At 31.8% G+C, this 26,272-nt stretch overlaps 1 protein-coding gene across 1 annotated transcript; it reads left to right on the top strand.

The window, feature by feature from the left end:
• Positions 1 to 7,442: 7,442 nt before the first annotated feature.
• LOC145159952 (potassium channel SKOR-like) lies at positions 7,443 to 14,281 on the top strand. The gene is made up of 11 exons (XM_079079005.1): positions 7,443 to 7,991; positions 11,273 to 11,497; positions 11,564 to 11,627; positions 11,717 to 12,056; positions 12,128 to 12,423; positions 12,525 to 12,704; positions 12,787 to 13,008; positions 13,113 to 13,301; positions 13,377 to 13,452; positions 13,538 to 13,745; positions 13,839 to 14,281. Exons 1-11 carry the CDS (start codon positions 7,747 to 7,749, stop codon positions 14,206 to 14,208), a joined length of 2,415 nt encoding a protein of 804 aa, XP_078935131.1. The 5' UTR covers positions 7,443 to 7,746; the 3' UTR covers positions 14,209 to 14,281.
• The last annotated feature ends 11,991 nt before the right edge of the window (positions 14,282 to 26,272 follow it).

The following is a 26,272-nucleotide window of genomic DNA, read 5'->3' on the forward strand; positions in this document are numbered from 1 at the left end:
TGTGATAATGACTTGGAGAACTGCGAGACAGTACTTGGGACGAGTATGACTAGGTGTGAATGGTAGTAGAGGCCTATACTACCGGAAGCACAGGACTCAAACTTGGATCATGGAAAATCACAAGGTTACCAAGAAGCTAGTCGTTGATTCCAATTTATTCAAGTATGTCGTTACCATCATTTCGGTAATGATTAAGAAGATGATTGTTATTTCGAACCTAGTGTTCATATCAAACTGAGTCCGACTAAGACGAATATATTATGTGGTTCGGAGAATCAAGTTCGATGTAGCATCTGACTTAAGACGGAAGATTGAAATAAAAAGCGATCAGTAGAGGTATCGCGAAAAGTTGCTTGTAGCTAGAAATGCTACCTTTTAAGATGAGATTAGAACATGAACGAAAGTATAGTCTGTTCTGGAAGACTCTAAGAGACCTGAGTCTAAGCGTTGCAACATATGATGATAGGTCATTAGAATATGACACATCGTTCCATTGTAGTAATAAAAAAAAACTTATCTTAAGTTCGTATCCAGTGAGGATCGAGATTGTGACTTGAAGGTCATAATTTGGAGTCTAACGTGAGATAGGGAGCAAGTGCAAGATCGAGCACCGCCTACAGTCGAGAAGTCCAAGAATTAGATACTCATTCGAAGGAGCATAGAATTTAGGATTATTACCTAGGATAAAGAGATAACGTACGGAGTCATTATACAACCCTGTTTCGTTGATGATTCCGGGACGTAATCATCCTAAGGGGGAGATAATTGTAACGACCGTAGATCCGGCCTGTCAATTTAGAGACAATGAGCATCAAAAAATGAGTTTTGATGGAAAATTATTTAGAAGGATTAATCTTAACCATTTTATATTATATGTTACAAGGGTTCCGTACATATAAAGAACGTCAGAATCTGAGTTATAACGAAGAAGTTATGGCTCGTCGAAGTTTTACGGCAAAACCGGCACGACACGACGCGACGTAAATAGTGAATTTACGATAAACGACTTTTTAGCCCTAGTGATCTAAACAAAAGTTGTAGTATACGTTAAACCTAGAGCGTGCATAAAAAGAACGCCCAAATCTGACTTCGTATGAGGAAGTTATAATTTTTCTAAGATTTGGCATAGCAGTGCACAACCCGAAATTCGAATTTTAGATCGAGCGATTTTTGGCCCACGCGACCTAAATGATAATTGAAGATCTCATTAATAGGAACTCAAAGACAAAAAGACAGACGGAAACGGAGTCCGTATGTAGAAGTTATGAATTTTATGCGGACATTTAACAGTATAATCACCTCCTACTGTTAAATTTAAGATCGGTCAAGAATTAGCCGACGGAGTAAAAAGGAAAGTTGTAGATTTTAGTTTTACCTACGCGTGGATATAAATAACGTCAAAAACGAAGCTCGTATGTGAAAGTTATGGACGAAGCTTAGTCTCTACTTTTCGAGCGCGGCGAATTCGATACAGTTTTGTAAATCCGAGATAGAATGAGAATTAGCCAACGGGGTCTAAATGAAAGTTGTAGTACTCGTAAATACCAACGGGTGGATATAAATAACGTTGGAAATAGAGCTCGTATGCGAAAGATATGTACGAAGCTTAGTCGCTACTCTTCGTGCGCGATAAATACGATACAGTTTTTGTAAATCTGAGATAGAAGGAGAATTAGCCGACGGGGTCTAAATGAAAGTTGTAGTACTCATAAATACCAACATGTGAATATAAAGAACGTAGAAAATGGAGCTCGTACGCGGAAGATACGAACGAAACTTAGGGGCTACTTTACTATAAAATCCCTATAAATAAAGGGTGAACTCTTCATATTTTCTTCACACCATAAGCCTTTCTTTTTCTCTCTCTAACTTCTCTCTAGCCTCCCTAAACCCCTCCCAAGTCTAGGGAACCTCCCTAGAATGAGAAGGAAGCCACTGAGCGCCCGACGGCTCCGAGAAGAAAAGCTTTCGTCTCGGAAACGCTGCTCCAGCGAAGCCCGGTTTTTAATAAAAATCCGCTGTAAGTGAACTACGCCTATACTATATTTAATATAGCTTTTATTTAAATATAGTAATTTTATTAGGACCTTATAATAATTATTTGGGCTATTATTATGGGTTATATAGGTGTCGTTATAATATCTTTTTAACCGCTCGTGGTACGGGGAATCTGGTTTGTAGGGCCGCTTGGGTTGCTGGATTCAGAAGTGCTATATGCCAAAATGATCCCGCCCTCCGGTGTTCCATGTCTGGCCCCTGTCTGTACATAGTGGGTGAAGAGTATTGTTTAACGCTTATATAATAGTAATAATAGCTAGACTATTAATTAGTCTCGGTGAATATTAGACTAAACTCTAGTGGTAATGATACTAGGTTTTGTCAAAGGAAAATTGTTTTAAGAGTAATGAAGCGCTGTCCGAGTACCGAGTCACCACCTTATCAGGTGAGTGCATAGTTACTTTCATCTTACACATAAATATGAAGTATTTTATATAAATTACGTGCTATGTGTGCATATTATCTGTATACTTGCTATCTATGATGGATGAACGATTTTATACATGTTTTAAATGATTTAAACTGTATATGTATTTTATATCTACAAAATATGTTGGGTAAAACATGGGTAGATGAATTATGAGTTGGATGATGAGATGAGAGGTGATATAGACCACTAGATAAGGGTGAGAGGTGAACAATGAGGCACACCTTTTACCCAAGCGTTGGACCCGTCATCTAGCAGAGTATGGATGACAACCACAGACTATTCTAAACAGTCCAGTGGAACACTAGCAGGCTCGCAACCTGTAGGTTTTTTGAACGATGTGTTCACCCGGTGTACTCTAAACCCGGGCGACTATGCAGACTTAGTGCCTGAATCTTGGCGATCCTGCAGACTTGGTGCCTAAACCCTGACGATCATGCAGACTTGGTGCCTAAACCCTGGCGATCATGCAGACTTGGTGCCTAAACCCTGGCGACTCTGCAGACTTAGTGCCCATTGTGTAAACTATGGCAACGATGGACTTCGTGCCGATTCCTTAGGATGATCCTTAGGAATGAATGAACGAGGAATAGCTGATTCTTAGGGTAGATCCTTAAGAATAAGGAAGATAATGGGGATGGGTAATTGGGTTAATTGTTTGATGATTAAATATAATATAGTTATATTATTGTGGGTTGAAAACCCTATGTACTCACCAGGTTTTCCAACCTGACCCACTCAAGCTTATTTGCATCACAGGTGTCGATACGAAGCTGCTTTACATTGAGAGATTAAAGAGATGTAGATCACTAGTGTAAATGATTGTAAGTTCTGTTTATGCTTATGTTTCTGTATTGACGATGACATCCCAAATGTTTTAAAATGAATAAAAATACATTTATTCAGAAATGCTTTGATAACGTATTTATCATGTTTTTTTTGGAACAAATTCCGCAACATTTTTATTAAAAGAGGTACTCTGATTTTTATAAAGCATAAACAAAATCTGTCTTTTCTGGCCGTGAAAATGGGGATGTCACAAGTGCAGTACTCACATTCCGGTTTAAGGTGATAGAGCAATACCTCAATTCTTTAATGAATTGTATGTTAAAGGCTCCTTGAACAACCTCATCCAAAATACTCACGGGGGTCATTCGAATTCCAACATCGAAGATTTGTATCAATGGAAAAATGTGGGAGAGATTTTCTAGTCAAAGAAGTAGTAGTGGGTGGGAGAGAGAGAGAGAGAGAGAGAGAGCGAGAGAGAGAGAGTATTACAAAAGAGGCGACAATGATTTAAGTTTCTAGCATGCGGCTTTTGACAAGAACATAAAGCGAAAATGGTTAAAATCATTATAGAAGAGATGACGATGATGGTTGAAATCATTACAAAAGAGACATCGATGGTGGTTGAAATCATTACAGAAGTAGATCCCAATAGCTTCATGCTATGCTTCAACCAAAACAGGGCCAACCCCCAATTTCTTTAATAAAATCAAGCCTTACTACCTTAATTTCTTAAATATAAGGTCCCCGTACCTCTATTTTCTTCAATAGAAGTTGGTCCTATTTCGCCCTAATTGCTTCAACAAAAGCGAGTCTCACTCCCCTGTTTCCTCAATGGAACTTGGTAGCCTTGCCCAAAGATATTTGCTACTTATGACATGTGCTTTCTTCATAGATGAAACCATTTATGATTGTTATGATCAACGGGGAAAAGGAAATCTTGTATAGATACCCATAATTCCAGAGGAAAAAATAGACGACTGGTGATTGTTCTTAGGTATCACTTTTTAATTAAGGTTGGTAGATGTCATACCACACTCACCATATTTTTAAGTGTCACATCATTTTTTACTACACCCCACAAAACTGGTGGGTGTCATACCACACCTTACTACACCCACCACAATACACATTTTTATGCATGAAGTACAACATTTGAAGGAATATTTTTTTTCCTATGCGGCAAATCCATACCACAAACCACCTTTTTGCATTTATTTTTTGCCCCTCAGGGCGGTGTTTACCGCATACCGCAATATATTGTGGTATGCGGTAAGAGACGCACCACATAGTCTAATATTTGTATTTCCTTATATTTAAGTACTTTTTATCTTAAGACACTACCTCGAAATTATTTTTCATCTCAATTTAGGTTTACCTAATTAATAAATAATAACATTAACTAATAGAACAATCTCGAAAATTATAGTACTTCAAAAATATTGATATTTCAAAATAACTTTCTGCATTATCGAAAAACCACTGCAAAATGCTATTAAAAAATACAGTCATTTCGAAAATACCCTTGCCTTTCGAACTAGTTTTCAGATAAAATAGTTATAGATTTTCAAAATGTATAATATTTCGAAAATTATGTTCATTTTAGAAAAGTGAAATAACTTTGGTTAGTGGCTTTTATAATATACAAATAATTGGTCAAAAGGATCTTCTTTATTTATGTATATAAATGTCAAATATTACATTTAGAAGTCAAATGGTGAAAACTTTGTAACTAATGATGTTTATACATATTTGGCGAGTACATTTAAACAAATTTGAATCAAGTCGACTTGTTCCAAATATCCAAAGTTGTTGTTCGTCATATTATCAAGTCTGGACGTTCCAAGAGCTGCCAAAGCATGGGTACTTATGACCAACCACTTCGGTTATGTCGAATCACTCTATCACTCCAGGAATCCAACACCTTCAGTCCTGTCATGCCACCTCGCTTTAGCCAATACAGTTTGGTCCGGTCAAACCGACTCGATCCAGCCAATACTGTTAGGTCATGTCATACCGGTTCAGTTTAACCAATACGGTTCGGTCCGGTCGATCCGGTTTAGTCTAGTCAGGATGTTCTCTCCTCCCCAAGACAAAAGTTACAACTTTGTGTTCCTTCCTAATGCACAATTGTCAGGCTCTTTCCCAAGGTAGAAGGTACTTCCCTCTTATAAGTATAACTCTCTAACACACCTAAAAAGGGGATCCCAAGTAAGCTATATAGACTCTCTCATATAGATCGCACCCACGCACGACTGGTTCTCTTCCACTCGAAGGAACCAACCCCTATTTCGTATCGATTCTAACTAGATCTTTGGAGGCCGTTCCCGTGATGAAAGTCCTGGGGTGGCTCTAACAATCATGTTGTGAGTGTAACAGGTATCAAATCAAGGTTCGCTAACAGCACCAAATTATAGATCCGAGATCATAACCCGATCAACCCCGTGTAGTGGCGTAGTGATGTAAGTACAAGGGTTGGCCTTGGCCCACCCCACACATATTTGAAGTCATACTATATAGTCTTGTTAAGTAAAATGAATCATGCTTTCATATGACCCACCACTTGAAATTACTACTATATACATTGTAGCCGGAAGATTATGTTTATATTTGAGTTTTGCTACTGCGATCATCTATCTTTAGCCAATACTTATTATTTTTATGTTCATATTTAGGTTTTACTGTTGTGCTCCTCTATCTTGAGCCTACACTTACATATATTTCAATTGTTTTGAATACGGAAATGACCTTTTGAGGTTTCCTTTTTATTCATAAACCATCAAAGTTATAAAAACAATCCCTAAACTTTTCTCCCCTATACAAAAATCACCCAATATTTATTTCTTTCAAAATTTTCTTGTTTTGGGAAGTTATATGTTTAACCCTTAAAGTTTCCTCAACTTTTTGTTTTCAAAAATAAAGAAATGATTCCTGCCTAAATGGTGTAAGAAATATAGAATTAATATAAATTTTGTCACCGTAAACTTTTATTGTTTCTATTATATGTTTAAAAATTTCAATATTTTAATTTGTCAGCAACGAAGCATGGAAATTTATACTAGTTTCATACACTTTGCCGATTAAAGACTTGATATTACATAGTTCGCCTTACTTTTTATTTCATTCCATTTTCCATTGAGAATCCATTATTCATCAAGTTAGTTTATTAATTTTTTTGTTCTATTATCTTAATTACTTAATTACTTGTTTTTATTTTCATTATAGACGATTTAGTCGACTTACTTCTTACCAATTTAGGTTTGCACTTATTTTATATTTTTATCATAGGTTTTTAAAAAAATTGGTTATTACTTCTTGCTATGAGTTAATTATTTGTATTATTGTATTATATGCATTATTGTACTACATATAAGTTTAGTTTTTTTATAAGAATATAAAATTATGTTCGTAATTGGAATTTTTTATGATTAGTGACTTTTGTTGAGCAATTGATACAAAACGAAAAAGATTAGATATCGCTAAACTTTTAAGTTTAGACACCATTTTGGATGATTTTAATGATGTAGGAGATCATGGTGTGCAACTTAAATAAACACTTTACTTAAAATGCATATATTGTTATATTTTGTTATCATTTGAAGTATTTTGCTACTAATTTATATTTTGTAGATTATTTGGCTTGCTTTAAAACAAAATTATGGCTATGCCGCTGACCTGTGATAACTTTTCATGTTATACAATAACATTTTACATCAATATTATGATTGGACAAATATATATATATATATATATATATATATATATATATATATATATATATATATATATATATATATATATATATATATATATATTAAATTCAAAGGTAAGTAGTAAATACATCATAATAATTTACATGTTAAGTGCACGAGAACTTAATCCAATGAAACGTTAAGATCGTTATGACACCAAAGTTTTAAGGATAACATTTTTCATCGAAGTGACATAAATATTCTTTAATAAGGTACATAGTTGTTTACAAAGAAAAATGTTTTCCCAAATTCATAGTATACTTTTTAATAAGTGGTCGTGAATAAAACTTTAATGCGTAACTCGGTCTAAAAAACGATCATTTAAATTTTTTCAGATTTTCAAATAAAAAATGATAAACACATTTTACACAATATTGTAGTACACTTATAGAAAGTTCCTTTAGAATGGAAAACAGTAACACTGTGTTCTAGATTAGGAATTATAAATGGTTACTCTCAATATCTCATGGCTCTATGATCCTTGTGTCCACATCTCTTCCATACACAACACAAATTAAGTTTTTCGTTTGTCGTGATTTGAGCCAATGTCAGCAGATTTAGATCGACATCTCGCTACTAGCTAGTTCAAATGCATAGTGTTCTAGAGTCATATTCATTGATATATACATTATCATTTGATCGAGTAGCTATGAACTAAGACATATATAGTTAGTTTGGATCCAGTCTCAGTCAAGTAACTGATACATTCATCGATTATACAAGATGAGGAGTGAGATCGGCTGGAGGACTCTCGTGGAGGAGGAGGAGGAGGAGAGAGAAGAGGAGAGGCGGAGGAAGGCGGAGGCGGAGGAGGATGGAGTGATAAAGGAGTATGGAGTCAAGGATCTTGGAGATCATGGGAGGTTAGGAAAGCGATGGAGTGCGTGGGACTTGGGGCTCAATAGAGACAAAGTCTCTAATGGCAGAAAAGGCTCTTCTCATGGTCTCGTCATTCACCCTCGAAACAGGTTTCCTTCAACCTTCTCTTTATAGGCTTTTATTTGTCTGTGTACAATGTAAGAGTCAGTATTGAGATCGGGTACCTGTCTCTTTAAGCCTTTATTGTGTACAATATGAGTGGTTCTGGTTCGATTACTAAAGTTTGGAATTGATTGAGATCGGTTCGATTTCGGTTCTTAATATTTTGAAAGTGTTACCCACTAAAACAGATTTAGATATCATATTATATTAATGTTTTCATCCATAATTATCTTAATCAATTTGGAAGATAATATTAAAATTAAAATTCATTAACTATTAATTTTGTTTTTAAGTTGGATCGTTAATGCTTTTTTTGACTTGTGATGATCAAAATGGAACACAAGTTCATAATGCAATCGACTAGTTACTCTTTCAAAGGAGATAATAATATACTACGTTAGTTACCTTCTTCTATTCTCTATTCATTAAAAAACATCCAATATTTCATAAATAATTAAATAGACACATTAAGCATAATCTAATGTATAACCTACATGGATATACATATTATCCATTGTATGTAACCAATGTTCTAAATGATGTGACGAGTGAGTTTGGCGACAATGTCAAAGTTAAACCATCCCGAATCAAGACGTTTTTCAAGGCGTGACTATTTTATATACATTAAAAAAGATAAATCGTATAATTATTGAATTTTATCAAATATATCAAGTTTTTAGAAGTATTATATTAATATTTAATATAAAAAAGCTAGAAAAAACTCAATTATTTAAGCCCCATCAGAAAAAAAAACTCCGAGCCTTGAAAAAACTCACGCCATAATGCGATAAGGCATGCATTGACACGTTATTTGGACGTCACGCTTAACAAACCCATCTTGAACGTTTTCGTAACGACTATACCACACATCGCGTCATGGCAAGCCTTGAGGCACGCCATGACACACTTTTTTGAACCATGTATGTAACTATGTAAGTAAAGTTTTTATTTTGATGCATAATCACTAACATTAATTTGGAAAAAAAAAATATTGCAAAAGTAAATCGATAATATTAGGATAGATATGTTGAAGGATTATTTATTTTTATAAGAACTTTTTTGAAAAGATAATATTAGGCTCCAAATATATTTACAATATATGATAAAATTCTAGATCTTAATAAACCAGACCAACATTTAAATTTTGTTATTAACGATAAACTGTAACAAGAACGTGATATTGTTCATATCGAATCGATCAGTACATTAGTGGTGTATAAAATTTTATTCTTGAAAATTTAAACTAAGTAAATTATATAGGATAGTATCACACAGAGTAAGAAAGATACAACCCGGAGGAAAAATATAGGGGTGACAAATCGTGCTATCGTTTCGTGTTTCCGTCTGACACGACACGACACGATAATGTTTTATGTAACACGAACACGACACGACACGACACGATGTCGTGTTTTTTTAACTAATACGAAAACGAACGAATTAAAAAACGACAAACATGACACGACAAGACAAATATAACATATACTAAAAACTAGTTTATTTAATGAATACTTTATCAAATATAACACGAAAAACACGATAAAGAACTGCTAAATCGTATCAATTTCGTGTCGAATTTCGAACAAGAACACGACACGACACGACATCGTGTTTTTTACAGTTAACACAAACACGACACGACACGACATCATGTTTTTTTACAGTTAACATGAACACGAATTCAAATTTCAATTTCGTTCCAATTTCGTTTCGTGTCGTGTCATAAATTTTCACCCCTATAAAAATACCGAAATATTACTTTTAAAACCTATCATTCAAATTTCACTTAACCCCTTTAACTCATATAAGTGCTTTGATATCATTTTATTAAAAAAAATTACCCTACACAGGATAATGGTGGGATATCTGGATAACACATACCTGGAAAAATTACCCTACACACGATAATTTCTTTAAAAAAAACTACATCGAAAAATTTGAGAGTTAGCATCGGTTCTACCCGTACAACCTATTGGGTTTACAATTTGTTTGCACAACCACGACATTTGTAAAATACCACAATTAATCGGCTCTTCTACTTTTACCACAAATGCAAGATTGAAATCATACTATTATTTACTTAAGTAATCTAACTACTTTTTAAAGTGTATTTAAAGAAATAACTAATTTTTTTAGTAAAAGTAACAATTTTGGTCCGGAATAGATATTACAGACTAAGAAAAAACATTTTTTTGACCGATTCTGGATTCCAGAACAGTATTCCGAATTCCAAACCAACATTAAGGATTCGAGACTAAAATTTTGGATTTCGAAAAAAAGAACTCCGGAATTTCAAGAACAAGTTTGAAATCCGAAGAATAACTCTAGAATTTCGAGAGAAAAAAATCGTTTTTTTACTTAAGTTTAACAAAAAGTTAAACAAACATAGTAACGTGAACTATATATGATATCAGTGCTTAAAATCATATATTTTATTGAAAAATGGTGACATTAAACATTTTGAAATGTAGTATTAAAAAAATAAAAAATAAAAATAAAAAGATTTCTTTGAAAAAAACTCAAGAATATAAATAGTATTTCGGAATAAGGACATTTCGGAGAAAGTGATTATTTATCCAAAACTGAAAAAAGATAATTATTTTTTTTAAAAACCACATTTATTTTGGTTAGTTTACTTAATATGCTTGCTAAATATAATCTTAATGATCATTATTGACAAACAAATGGTTCTAACCTCAAACTCTAAAAATATATTTAATCGGTGAAATACACCAAACATAATATATTATGTAAAAATTATTCAATAATTTAAAGTCACACAAAAATATTTGTCCAATAAGAACAAGGCTTCATCCGACCACTCCATCCACGTGAGATATTCTCACTCCTGATGTTAGAAGCAATGCTGATTCGGCCGGTCGAACGAGTTGAATTATAATTAATGAATAGAACGGGTCATTCATAAATGAGTTTTTGTCTATGTCCAGAAGTAAATATAAATTACATGTAAATTAAAAGTATTTTCAGTTAATTGCTATTTTAATTAAAAAAAAGGTTAAAATGAACATTTAAAAATCTATATTATAACAAATATGTCGTTTACCTTTTTTTGTATTATTTCATGCTTTTCAAATCCCTTTGTATAGTATTGTATAATTGGGTACTATATCTTAAAAACTTCATATTCTTTGTAATAAACTCACTACAAGTGTACATGCTTGATTACGCAATAAACTCACCACCAAATTACGACGAAAATAGAGTAGTCCCAAAGTAGTGTAATCTCAATTGTATGATGCAATTGCAGATGGTATCGAGCTTGGGAGAAATTCATTTTGTTATGGGCAATGTACTCTTCTTTCTTCACACCCATGGAATTTGGGTTCTTCAGAGGATTACCAAATCACCTGTATTTATTAGACATAATCTGTCAAACACTATTCTTCATCGACATTGTCCTTCAATTCTTTATAGCTTTCAGAGACATCGACACCGAGAAGATGATCTTCAACCCAAACCTAATTTCTCTTCGGTCAGTTTTACTCTAATCCCGATTTCATCAAATTCGTCACCAAATTCTAATTTCGTCTTGTTTCAGGTACTTGCAATCTCATTTCATCCTTGATTTACTCGCCTGCATTCCATGGGATATTATTTACAAGGTATCACTCCAAACTCAACATAAATGCTCATAAGATCGATCATAATCCCATATGCATTTTGTTCAAATTCTTCGTATTAACTCAATCAGGCATGTGGAAGAAAAGAAGAAGTGAGATACCTTCTACTGATTAGATTGGTGCGAACACGGAAGGTTCTAGAGTTTTTCTCAAAAATGGAGAAGGACATACGTGTCAAGTATTTGTTTTCAAGGATTCTAAAGCTAATTGTTGTTGAACTCTACTGCACACATACAGCAGCCTGTATATTCTACTATTTAGCTACAACTCTTCCAGCTAATGAAGAAGAATACACATGGATTGGAAGCCTTAAACTCGGTGATTATAGCTACTCCAACTTCAGAGACATTGATCTTTGGAAACGCTATATAACATCCTTATATTTTGCAATTATTACCATGGCAACAGTCGGTAAGTTTCATTTTACCCTTTTTGCATCCTATTGACATCTCATATGAATGTGGAGTACCTTTTTTGTACAGGTTATGGCGACATTCATGCAGTGAACTTGAGAGAGATGATATTTGTTATGGTTTATGTGTTATTTGACATGGTTCTTGGTGCTTATTTGGTTGGGAACATAACAGCTTTAGTTGTGAAAGGATCAACGAGAGAAATATACAGAGAAAGAATAAAAAATCTCCTTAAATACATGGATAGAAACAGATTAGGAAGAGACATACGTGATGACATCAAATATCACTTACAGTTACCATATGATCGAACCCATACTGATTCTGCTGATTTTAAAGACCTTCCAACCTCAATTCGTTCCATGGTATGTAAAAAAAAGTATTCTTAATTTCTTATTTCACTTCCTTCAATGTCAATTTTACAGATTTTTAGTGTTTTTGACTTTCTTCTACACATTTCTTGAAGATAACAGAGACACTTTATAAGCCACACATTGAAAAAGTTCCTCTTTTTAAAGGATGCTCTTTGGAATTCATCAATCAGATTGTGAGTAGAGTTCATGAAGAGTTTTTTCCACCTGGGAAAATAATAATGGAACAAGGGAGTGTTGTTGACCAAATTTATTTCATTTGTCATGGAAAACTGGTATTAAGTATTAACTTCCTTCTGTATATTCATTCAATTCAACAACATATTATAAAGATTGATGAATAAAAATTTGATATAGGAAGAAGTGGTTGTATATGAAGGTGGGCCCGAAGAAGAAATATCAATTCTAAATCCTCATGACTCATTTGGTGATGTTTCAATTCTATGCAACATTCCTTTGCCATATACAATTCGAGTTCATGAAAGTTGTTTACTTTTGAAACTTGATCATCAATCTTTCTCCAATATTCTCAAGATATATTTTCATGACAAACAAAAGATTCTCAACAATCTACTAGAGGTTATAACTTATAACTTATAACTTATAACTTATAACTAATTACATTTACTACTTTCTTTAAACAAATTTTTAGATAACTTAGAGATATATTTAAAATCTCATAGGGTAAAGAAAGTGATGTACACATGAAGGATATGGTGAGAGATATCAAAACTCATATTGGATTCCAAGATGCTCAACTTTCACTTCGAGTAAATATTTCAGTTTATAATGGAGATTTATTTGAGCTTAAAAGCTTAATCCGAGCTGGAGCTGATCCAAATAAAAAACTCTTTGATGGAAGATCACCTTTGGTATGCTTGTTGACTTTTTGACTTTTAACAAATTTAAAAACTCATTAATGGAATAAAACATAAAACATGATACAGCATCTTGCTGTATCGAAAGGACATGAAGATATTGTTGTTTTTCTTATTCAAGAAGGTGTTGATGTTGACATTTCAGGTAATTAAACTTGTTTAACTTTTGAGCTTTGATTCTCAGATTCTGTTGCGATTTGAATTTTGAACTAATATAAATTATTTGGTAGATAATTTTGGAAATACGCCATTGTTAGAAGCGGTTAAGAGGGGGTATGATAACATTGCATCCTTACTAATTAAAGAAAGTAACTCATTGATGATAAACTCAAAAGACTATGACTTAAGGACCCCACTTCATGTAGCCACATCACAAGGATCTTATGTTGTAGCAAAATTGCTAGTTGAATCTGGTGCTAGTGTTCTTTCGAAAGACAGGTATTATAATTTAAATATAATAAGTTTGTGATTAAATCAGTTAATTAAATGTGATGAATTCTAATTTATAACATTTATGGAGTGAATGTGAAGATGGGGTAACACTCCACTTGATGAAGCAAGATTATCTGGAAATATGATATTGATGAAATTATTAGAAGAAGCAAAATCTTTTCAGATGTTAGAATTTCCTTCATGTTCTCAAGAACCAAGAGATAAAATGTCACGAAAGAAGTGTACAGTATATGAGTTTCATCCATGGGAATTAAAAGATGAAAGAAAATATGGAGTTGTGTTGTGGGTCCCGGACACCATTGATGAACTCATGAAAACAGCAGCTAAGCATTTGAAGTTGGAGCTTTCTACTGGTTTTTGTATTGTAACGGAAGATGTAGGTAAGATTGTTGATGTGAATATGATTACAGATGGACAGAAGCTATATTTAATAACTATGGAAGCATGAGTTAGAGAATTTGATTAAATTGTTTAATGTTGGGTTTTCAATTCAGGAAATAAAAGAAAAGATTTCTTTTTAATCCATAAATTATGATTTTTTTTTTAATCCATGTTGAATGTTTATAGAGTGCTATTTCAAGTCATAATCTTGAAGAAATAATGTTTGAATTTATTTTTTTTATATATGAAATTACGCACCTCAAACGGCTAAAGTCCCATCCTAGAGCTTATGCTTATCTATCAAATAATGTAACACAAAAAAAAAAAAAAAAACAAAAAAAAAGAATTGCAAAAACGAATCTAAAGTTTTAAATCTTAATGAATCAGATCAACATTTAGTACGTCATTTGTAAAGTAAGGAAAATTAACAAGTCTTCTGTCCTTATTTTACCTCAAATGCAAGATTTTCAAATTATATTTTTATTTTTAACTATATTAAATATAATTTTAATGGCCATTATTGATAATTAAATGGTTTAACATCAAACTTTAGAAAAATGGGGTAAATGATTGCTTAAAATCCACTGAAAGTCATAAAACACTATCGAATTGAAGTATTTCGATGGTACAATCAAAAGTTCAATTGGATAAAATTTACTGGTTTCGAACAGAGAGAATGGTGAAGTTATGATCTTTAGAATGTACTAGAATTAAGACAAAAAAACGGGTATAATACCCCGCTATCAGGGCTAGGGCCAGTCCGTTAATTTTGTAGGCTCGGTGTGAAAAGTATAAAATATGGGCCCCTAATACACAATTTTTTATAGTATAAACAAAATTTATTAATAGATAATTGTTATACCAAGAATCAAAACAAAATAGTGATAGTACTCACAAGGCCCTTCTAGTATTCTGAATCAAAGTTGTCTATAAGAAACTTTAGAGAAAAAAATTGTCTATGCGGATTGAAAAAAGTGTTTTGGATAAGAGACAAACATTGAAAACGGCAAGTGGCGGATCCATAATTTTTTATCAGTGTCATGACAAATATATATAGAGTGCTATTTCAATTATGATTTTTTTAATCCATGCTGAATGTTTATAGAGTGCTATTTCAAGTCATAATCTTTTTTTTTTAAAAAAAAATTTTAAATGTCAAAAAATTGTTGTTTTTTTTTTTTTTTTTTTTCATATAATGGTTTTATTGAACAATAAGCTTAAAGTATATAGACTTTCTAAAAATAAACTCTTATAAATATATTTAAATAAGTAAAAAAATCAATTGGATGTTTATTTCCTTTCTTTTCAATCTTCCAACATTTGGAATGAAATATCTGGAGAACAAATTATATAATGTTTTTCAACAAATTATAAAAAAATAAATAGTTGATGTCTTGTGCTGTCCAAAAAAAAAAAGTAGTTGATGTCTTGTCCTCTCTTTTCCAAAAAGAAACAGAAATTTTAATTGAATGTTTATTTCTTTTCTTTTCGAACACTTGGAGGGAAATATTTGGTGAACTAATTACAAAAAATTAGTTGTAATACATACTCTTTAAAATGAAATTATCTACAAAATACACGAGTTTTTAAGGATGTTTACGTGTGTTTAATTTTCTTTAATTTTTATAACAACAACAAAACTAACCTTAAAAAGATAAATATGATTTTTGCCACTTTCTAGGAGACTAGGACCATCTTTAGAGTCAGCCGCACTCTCTATTCTTTCAAGGTGCTCCCAACTAATTGCAATTTGCCTTTCAAAAAAAAAAAAAAAAAAAATTGCATATGTAACAAATTAACAATAAGATAAAGGCGCATACAAGTGTTCCAATAATAGTTAAGAGAATAACGATGCTTTAATCAAAGGTAGATAGACCATGGGTGCAACCAATTTAAGCCACCAACCCTTATATTTCTACAAAGGGTTCAACCACTTTGGTGGCTACACCTATATATACCTTCACACCATTTTTACCTAATTCACTAAACCCATAAAATACCATGACCACTTCACCATCACCACATTTTACCTTTGGGAACCCGACCTACAAATACGAAGATGAAGAGCCACTCGCCCTAACAATCAGATTAGGACAGTGTCAGGACATAGATCGTTGGCACAGTAGAAGGGAGTTTCTCAAGAGCTATCAGTTTTCGTATGCACGCTTGAGTCTGAAGGAAAAGATGAAGAAGGGTGCTCGAAAGATCGGTATCAGGGTTTACAAGTTGACATTAGAATGGCCAAGTGTGTTTATATTAAGATGTTATGTGCCAATTCCATGCATAGATGAAGTACATGACACACGTCAAGATCAGATGCATGATGATCATGATGTGTTTCTTGAGCATGTATCACAAGGACTTATGCATCGCAAGAGTTTGAGGGTTTCTTAGTAAAGTGCTAGGGACACATATATCAATGTGCAAAGAATTTCTAACTCTTAAAAGAAAATTGAAATTTATGTTTTTTTGTTTTGTTTCTATATTGATTGTGAATTTAAATTATTATAGTATGTTATTAGTTACATATTTTATTGAACCTATATATTTTGATCAAAGACAAATTAATCATGTCCGGAGCATAGCATATTAAAGCTAATCAGAAGAAAAGATACTATATTGCATAAATCACATAAACACTTTATTGAAGTAAAATAACTCAATTAACTCCGATCTCTAAAAATAATTAGGAACCTAACATCTATATATACTCAATAGAAAAACACATCAGAATATAACTAAGCTCGTCCATGCGCCTAGAAAATTGACTAAGTTTGACCTTTATCCTAAAATCCGGTTTATGACAGTTTTGGTGGTTTTTGTGACAGTTTGCAACTGTCTTGTGACTGTTTTCAGACATAAATCATATATCCGTTTTGGTTCATTTTCTAAGTACATCTTCAAGAACGTTTACACCAACATTCTCTCATTCTGAAAAACTCTGAATTTTATCCAATTGAGTGTTTGATTTGTACCATCGAAATACTTTAATTTGATAGTGTTTTACGACTTTCAGAGAATCTAAGGTTGCGTTTAGTTACGGAAAAACAGTTTTTATTTTCCGTTTTTTGTTTTCCCTTTCCAGTTTTCGTTTTCCATTTTCAGTTTTCATTGGAATTTACAAAACGCGTTTAGTTAAAACTTATTCATTTTTCATTTTCAGTTTTAGAAAATTAAAAAATGTGTTTAGATGTGTATTTTTCTATCGGTTTTCATTTTTAGAAAACGGTAGCGGTGGTAGGGTGGGGGTGGGGGCAGCGGCGGGTGCAATGGGGTGACGGCAGTGGTGTCGACGATGACAACAGTGGTGGTGGTTGTGGCGGTGGCAGCGGGGTGGCGACGGTGGTGGTGATGACATGCGATAGTGGTGGCGGTGGCAATTATGGCAGTGGTGGTGATGGCGACAACATTGTTGTTGGTGGTGGTGATGGTGATGGTAGGTCGGTGATTGTGGTAGTGGCGTTGAGTTTGTGTGTGTGTGTTTGTGGGGGCGGGGGTCGGGGTGGGCTTGGGAGCGGGGTGTGTGTGGGTAAGTAGGGATGTTAAGGTAGGGGTAGGTAGAGGTGGGCGGGGTGGGAGTGGGTGTGTTAATATTTTAGAAAAAAATTGAAATTAAAAAAATGTGGAAAATAATGATTATCGGTTTTCCAAAAATTTCCAACTTATTTGTAATTTTAAAAAACAAAAATTTTTTATTTTCCGTGATAAATTTAGAAAAATAGATGAACTAAACGCGTTTTTAAAATTCTCATTTTTCTTAGAAATTTTTTCTAAAAAACGGCTCATTTTTTCTCAACTAAACGCACCTTAAGCAATTCTTTTCATCATCCTCAAAGAGGTGTTTCTCCCAAGAAGGTTGCAAAATAACCATATCAAAAATTGAAGGTCCAAGACCACCTAAAAACTTCACGAATCCTTGTTTCTCTTCCTGGATTGCATCACACCTCATGCATAAAATATCTGACCAATGGAAATTATGATAAACTAGGGAAGACTTAATGAGAAAAATTAGTGGGCATAAATTCGGATATATTTTTGCATCTTTTCCAAAGTTGCGATCGTGGATTTTCTTCCATACGTTATTACTTTTTCAAGTGATCCTACCAAAGTAAAGCGTATCCTTCGAGCTTAATGTCATCGAACTTGACCTTGAGGTGATTGGGAACATCATATATCTAAAAAAACACACTTAACGGTGCTAATCCATTCATTGAAGTTGCCAAGAATTATCACGATAGTACCATGACGCCTCTCATCCTATTTATAAAAATCTAACTTGATAGAAACCTAATGAATAAAGGAAGCAAATTAAAACAAAGGAAATGGTAATATCTTAGCCTAAACAACAAGTACGTGGAATTGGGAAAAAAAGGAAAAAAAAATTGACTTGAGAGTTGAGACTGAAATTGCAAAGGCACATTTAAAGCCACTGGGCCTCTAACTTTGCAATTCCCATGGTGGTCTGTTTACTGGGAGCCCATCACCCATTTTGAGTCACGAAGGAAGGAATACCAGAATCTAGATGCCCACCCATTTCTACCTATAAATATCCATGTTTAATAATTTTTTAAATATAAATTAATAAACTACAGAATGTTCATTTCCTTTTTTACGGACTTTCTGGTTCCACTACTAATTAAAACCAATAATATGGACATGAAAATATAGTTTATTCCAACACCACCTTTTTATGCATGCTATTCTTATCATCTTCTTGATAGAAGGAAAATTGTTTTGTAATAACTCCCACCTTTCATCCAAGACTTTGTCATTAATTATTGAAAACGAAAATCATGTATTGATGAATGTACTATAAGAAAAAAAAAAAAACAGCAAATAGGTTATTCAAGTTTTAAGGCTAGTTATTGTGCCGGTTGACAATGCAATCACTAACATTTACGCCATTAATTAATAACCAGGGAAAACAACTAAAGCTTTTCTTGAGTCAATATGTCCATAAGATATTGCCTGGCATGTACTTTTTAATCTTTATGTTTAGTTTAGGTCTTTGGGTTTTAATGGTTTTAACAAATTTAGTTGTTATTTATTTATAACTTACAATTTGATGGGTATCATTTGACTAATATAACCATTAGTTTGTTAAACGCGACTAATTTTCATGATTAATATAACAACTTGATGTTATTTAGGGTTTAAGATGCTATATATATAAGGAATATTTTTAGGTTATGCATTAAAAAAATGGGGTTATTTTTATGCATTCTCCAAATTCCCTTTCCTATCCCATATCTTTCTCTCTCTCTCTCTCTCTCTCTTAATGCTTTTTGTTATTAATTTGTTTTTAATATTTTTAGTAAATACATAATATTATTTTTTCTGGTTTGGACTATCATTATGTTTTTTATTTATTTATTTTTGTTATTTTTAATAAATATATTATTATTATTATTATTATTAAAAAAATATATTTTTTCGTTCAGATTGTTTTTGTGTTATTTTTATTTTCATTTAGACTATCAGTGTGTTACTCTTTTCGTTCTGACTATCTCTGTGTTGTTTTTCCGTTTCGACTTTTTTTTTTATGTTTTTGTTTTTATTTTATGTTTTTAATATTTTTAATAACTACATAATATTATTTTTTGATTTAGACTATCATTGTGTTTTTTTTTATTTATTTTTGTTTTCATTATTTTTAATAAATATGTTAGTAGTATTGTTATATTATTATTATTATTATTATTATTATTATTATTTATTACATTAAAAATATATTTTTTCGTTCGGATTATTTTTGTATTATTTTTATTTTTCATTTAGACTATCAGTGTGTTACTTTTTTTCGTTCTGACTATCCTTGTGTTGTTTTTCCATTTCGACTATCTATGTGTTATTTTTTCGTTCGGAATATTCATATATTATTTTTTTCATTCAGGTTATTAAAGAGACATCTAATCAAATTAGTTTTTTAAAATAATAATAATAATAATAATAATAATAATAATAATAATAATAATAAAAGATAACAAAAAGACAAAATACAAAAAAGACAAAAAAAAACAAAAAAAAATGTCTAATAAAAAAAGGTTTTAAAGACAACAAAATGACTAAAAATGAGGACGTATGAAAGAATTTTATGAATTATGAGATACATACAACAACATCCTAAAAAATATACCAAAAGACTTAGGTGCTGTTTATTTTTCCGAAGCGAAAATTCAAAAAGTCTACGGACCACCTCTACAAACCTCTGCAGCAGAAGAGGTGGACCAAACGGCTGCAGACTGTAATAAGAAGCGCGTTTGTTTTTGTTAACATCTGCAGACTGCTGCAGACATTAAAAATTTAAAATAAACTAATTTAAAAAACAACATTAAAATGAATCAACTTATGTAAATCAAATAGGAGAAAACAGTTAAAAGGATATAAATTTAATGTATTAAATGTTAAAGGGATGAAAATAGAATATAATATATAAGTAAAGGACCATAAACATAATATTAAATATACTTCATGAACCATAAACGTAATATTTTAAAAACAACATACATACGTTGTTGTTAGATTTTTGAAAAAAAAAGGCCGATTGTTTTTTGGTTGGATTTTTTTAAGTTTAGGTTTGAAGGGGTGGGAAGAGGTGGGAAGAGGTACAACAAGTGCTTCCCCACACGGGCAGAGGTTTTAAGCCCGTAAGACTTCCGAAAAACAAACTGATGCGGGACAAAAAATGTTGCAGGTGTGCTGCGCCGCGCAGCGCAGTAATAAGAGTTTTGAAGAGGTTTTTTAAAAAAAACAAACAACACCTTATAGTCCAACCATATATGATGTTGACATGATGTCCACTATAGAAAATCTAGGAAAAATGACTTGCGAGGGTAATTACCTTTTTGTCTTGTTTACGTTTAGGTAACTTCATTTTTTTGTACACATTTGATCATTTAACTTGTTAAATGTGTTCATATATTATCATTGTCACCTGCTATAGCAGGTCACAATGGTAATATATGAACACATTTAACAAATTAAATGGTTAAATGTGTATAAAAATAGAAATTATCTAAATATGAACAATTATTTTTTTACAAATTTCTTAAAACTTTTATAATTTCTTACAACACTTTTATGATATTTTTTTTCCAATAGGTTTTTCTAATACAATGTTTTAAACTTTTCTTATAATTTTTTTGAATATTATTTTATACTTTTATATAATTTTAATACATGTGATTTTATACCATATGTTTTATAAACGTTTTAAATTTTTCTTACAAGTTTTTAATTTGTTTTTTTTTTTACATTTTCATATAACTTTTTTTTTATAATTTTCATACATTTCTTTCTAAACTTTCTTTTACAACATTTTTAAAGTGTTTCATAGATTTTATATAACAATTTAATATTTTTTTTATAACATTTTAAAATACTTTCGTTAAATACTAGTTTAAAACGTTGTATTAAAAAAATTAAAATTTTATAAACTTCTAACTAAAAACTATTAAAAATTTGGAATAATTTTAAAACATTTATATTATTTAGATTTTTTTATGTTTTTTTATTTGCTAAGTAATATTTTGTTTTTATTTTTTTAAAAGACCCTCCATACTTATTGTTACATATTTAATTTATTTAATTTTATTGTTGGATACTATTTACTTTAAAAATATTATATATGCTTATAAACAAAAGAAAAAAAAATATAAACGGCTATATAAAATATTTAACAAAACAAAAACATATTTATTAATCAAAAAGTAAAGTTTAAAATTGATCAATATTTAATTAATATTTAGGAAATAATGGATATTTAAAAAATAACGTTTGAAAAAAATAATGCAAACAAATACAAAAATAAAATCACTATTAAAAGTGGGAAAAATGAGTTATCATGGTAATTAACTTTTCGATTTGTTCACATTTGGACAACTTTCTTTTTTGTATACATTTAAACATTTAACTTGTTATATGTGTTCACATATTGCCATTATCACCAGCTATAACCGGTGACAATGACAATATGTGAACACATATAACAAGTTAAATGATTAAATGTGTACAAAAATAAAAAAGTTACCTAAATGTAAACAAAACGATAATGATGATTACCCTAGTAAGTTATTTTCCCGCAAATCTAAGATTTAAACTTATCTGTATCCAATTTAAAAAATGTAACAAAGTAAATCATTTGAAATTAAAAAATGTAACAAAGTAAGTAGTTTGAAAAAGTTTTGTAACCGCCTGAGTTGTAATAATACCATCAAAGGTAAACGTCGTTTAAAAAAAATGCTAGTAGTGACTTAAAATTGTTCATAATAGTTGATTTAAGAGTCTGTCTATATAAAAAATAAAATAAAAAAGAGATAAAGAGGATGAAGCATATGAAGATGGGGACAAAATATAAATTATTTTGGATTTAACGTCCATTTTCTAATGTCGCTCAAGCGAGAGGCAATAGCTAATGCAACGAAATTACGTTTCACGGATCACAAAAGATAAAACATCTACACCGAATCCATAACTTCTCAGGAAAGAATCACATGCATAAAATTTATAATTTATTATATTTTTAATGTCAACAAGTAACTTGATACGTAGTATTTAACTAAATTTCTGAACAACTTTAACAGAAGACAACTACATTTTCTAGTCTTCTAGAAGACTTCATTTAGTCCTTCCATCGCTTTGTTGACTTTGCCGATCGAAACCGGTTACATGTGATGTGGGCTGACTTAATAAACCCGAAAGGAAAAGGAAAGACTCATGAGTCATGAACCGGATGAACCAGACTTAATTAGTTGTAGACATGGACCCATGCCCATGCCAGGGTCTTTAAATGCATGGTCAGATACAATTAGGAGCCTGTGATATCTATCTATAATCTAGCTACCTAGCCACGGCCAAACCCATGCATGGCCAGCTTGCGCCCTACTTGCCAAGTTGTCCATGCCATTATCCAACTTAATGGTGATGTGTTAGATATTTAGTTATACAACATTCAAAAATCATTACTTTCCACTATCCATATCATATTTTGCACTACAAATCTGTGTCTTGATCTAAAAATGGACAAAGCTTGAAATTATATTTCAAATCAATAAACATGATTTCTTGTTTAATTTTTGCCAAACACTACAAACAGAATTACTTTTATTTGACACAATCTGAACTTGAAATAATATATTGAAATAATATATGTACATATAGACATGGTAATAATTCAAAAAATGATAATAGTGCAAAGACAAATATTGACCATTTATCAAATGAAATATGAGATTTAAAGTTCTAATTTGTATAAAAAGAAAATAGGCGGTGATAATTTCGTAATAAATATCAATTATTTGAAATTTTCCAGAAAATGTCTACCATGTCACTCTCCTTGCAAAGCTTAGCAGGTTAAAATAAGATGGAGGAGGAGGAGGTGGCTTCAATACACCTTGACACCATTCCTCCGAGGAGAGTGTCTACCATGTCAATCTTCGAGATTGACAAGTGGCAGCCAATCATTTGCTGTTTCTTATAATTTTTTCTAACATTTTGTATTTTAATGATAATTTTTTAAAAGAACTTTTTAAAACTAAAGTTATTAATATGCTCTTCTCTATAAAACAAACACAATAATGAAAAAATGATTTTTTTTTCTTAAAACCTAAAAAATATTGTCTCAAAATATCATTAAATTTAAGTTGGGTTATTTCTGACGGTGGACAACATATGCGACCGTCTAGGGCTCATCCTTTTAAGAGGGCCCAAAAGTTTTGGCATTCTCTAGTAGCAACCATATAAAAAACATTTTTTCTATTTCTCAAGCTCAAAATTCATCAGCTACATGTTTAATTATGCTGGGAACAAATAAGACAACAATTAAAAGTCTAAAACAAAAAAGGTGGGAATAAAAAAGAAATTGGAAATTGAATAATCTCTACGACCCTATAGAAGCAAGCAATGTTGGAAGGTCGTCTAGTACTAGGTCCTGACAAACATAAATCAATTGTTTTGTACTTAAAGGTTACTTTCAAATTTCTGTTGGATTTTTTTACATCTCCATTTTAAATTAATATTTGATCCAGGGTTCATGTTGGAAATATTTATATGTGACTATCACTTGAAATAAGTTGAGCACTTGTATATATCTCTTTAACAAATATTATCATAATGATTTAGGTTGGAAAGATAATGAATCTTGACCTTATGTGGATCAATCATGGTCATATAATAAGCATTAGGAATTTCCAATGAGCATCATGAATTTCTAATGAGCATCAAGGATTTCCAGTGAGCATCAAGCGCCAAATGGAGCATCATCAAGATCAACTGCACATCTTCAAGCCCAACAAGCACATTTGCAATAATGGAGCACCTTCTCTCTACCATGAGCATCTCTACTATGCGATGACATCCTTAAAAGATAATAGAGCATCATGATGCTCAACATATTTCATGATGCTCAACACGTTCTCAAAGTTGATCGAGAATACTCAAGTGTATTCAAGACTCAAGACTTGGATGAAAACTTAACAAAATTAGAATGTCCCATCCATTATCCGTTAAGTAGGGCAATGTGTCAATTGATGACTACATGACGACGTGTCAGCACCTAATTGGTCAAGCCATGCCATGAGCTTTCCAAACCCTATAAATAAGCCCTTTGAGATCCACTATAAAGTTGCTGATTCTGCTCATTTGCTGCTCATTCTAGTTCATAATTTCCTATAGAGTATTTTGAGTGTTTCTTACTTTGTTTCTTTTAAGTGAACCTTAAGGGTGTTTATAATACCAATAGAAGTTACTTAGTGTTTCTTAAATTTTCATTATTGTTTCAAACACTTGTAATCAAATCTTAATGAATATGAATATGAAACACCTTAGAATCATTTACCTAGAGTTTACAAAACGTTTTACAAAATTGTCCAAATTGATTCACAAATTTTATTTTCCACATTACTCGTCAATAGACGATTCTAAAACTCTGTTTCAGTTTTTCAACACTTAGATTCTTTAAGTCTAGGTTTATTGGTTTCTAGTTTTCATCGGTTCAATTTTTTGGATATAGTTTAATCATTTAGATTGCATGTTTTTATGTGGTGGGGTTTTCTAAGTAGTTTCTAATTTCATAAAGATTTGGATAGGACGAGCGAAAGATGAACTTATGGTAGTTATTTTATTATATAATAATTTTTTAGGGTCTTTATATAAGAAAATTAGAAAGACTGTCTTTGTTGATGGAGAATAGTGCACATAGCCATAACAAGCCCAACAATAGAACTATAAATAGCAGTGTCATTTTGGGTTACACACACGAACAAAATTAAGCAGAACTGAAAAGATATTTATTTGAGGGACTTATTTTGTAATTAATTATTAGTTTAATTAGTTAATAGTAAATAAAGGAATATGGAATATTCTACAATGATTTGAATACCATAGATAATTATTATTATATTTGGTAATTATCTCTAGTGTTTCAAATCACATTCCTATAAATAGAGGGCTCCAAATATTGTTTTGGCACATGAGAAAAGTACATTTCTACTACCAAAGTTCAGAACCCTTGAGAAAACCCTGGAAAAACCGAAGTCTCGATTCCATGTCGTGACACCTCTTCTTCCACGACATGGTGATGATCAGATTCATCGTTTTGGATCCGTTTCGTGTTGGTTCTCAGCGGTACTTTGAAATCTGCTTGTTTTTGCTTCTTGGGTGTGATTATAAGAGAGGATCTCTTCTTTGGGTTCTCTAGTCCAATCAAATGGACCGTCAAAAGCAGAAACCTACGAAGAAGTCAAAGATATGTTTTTTGTTCTATTGAGTTATAATAAGTTGTATAAATTAGTTGACTTTAGATCAATATGTTTCAAGTGTTAGATCAAATTTTTTGTTGTTTTTGTTGCCATTTTGTTTGTTCTAATGAGGCTTGAAATCCATCTGTGGTATCAAAGTCGATTGCAATTAGACTTTGTCCTTTGAATATGTTAGGGTTTGAATGTGTAGGGTTTCTGTTTTAAATCGTTTTAAAAGTCTAGAAATTTTCCTTGATTGAATTTAGTTTTGTTTATTCTTGAAAAACAACATATTTGGTCGTTCTGCCTCTTCACCACGACGTGGCTGGTCCTCCACCACGTCGTGGTATCTACTAGGTGCCGAACTTGGATCGCGATTGTTTCGCTTCTTGACCA

This window comes from Lactuca virosa, chromosome 2, assembly GCF_052849685.1.
Source record: "Lactuca virosa cultivar CGN04683 chromosome 2, Lactuca_virosa_CGN04683_v6, whole genome shotgun sequence".
Classification (NCBI taxonomy): Eukaryota; Viridiplantae; Streptophyta; class Magnoliopsida; order Asterales; family Asteraceae; genus Lactuca; species Lactuca virosa.

Bases quoted from the DNA above. Each gene is read 5' to 3' on its own strand.
- LOC145159952 (XM_079079005.1), top strand. From the start codon at position 7,747: ATGAGGAGTGAGATCGGCTGGAGGACTCTCGTGGAGGAGGAGGAGGAG. The intron at 12,424-12,524 runs GTATGTAAAAAA...CATTTCTTGAAG, and splicing joins CAACCTCAATTCGTTCCATG to ATAACAGAGACACTTTATAA. The intron at 13,453-13,537 runs GTAATTAAACTT...ATTATTTGGTAG, and splicing joins TGTTGATGTTGACATTTCAG to ATAATTTTGGAAATACGCCA.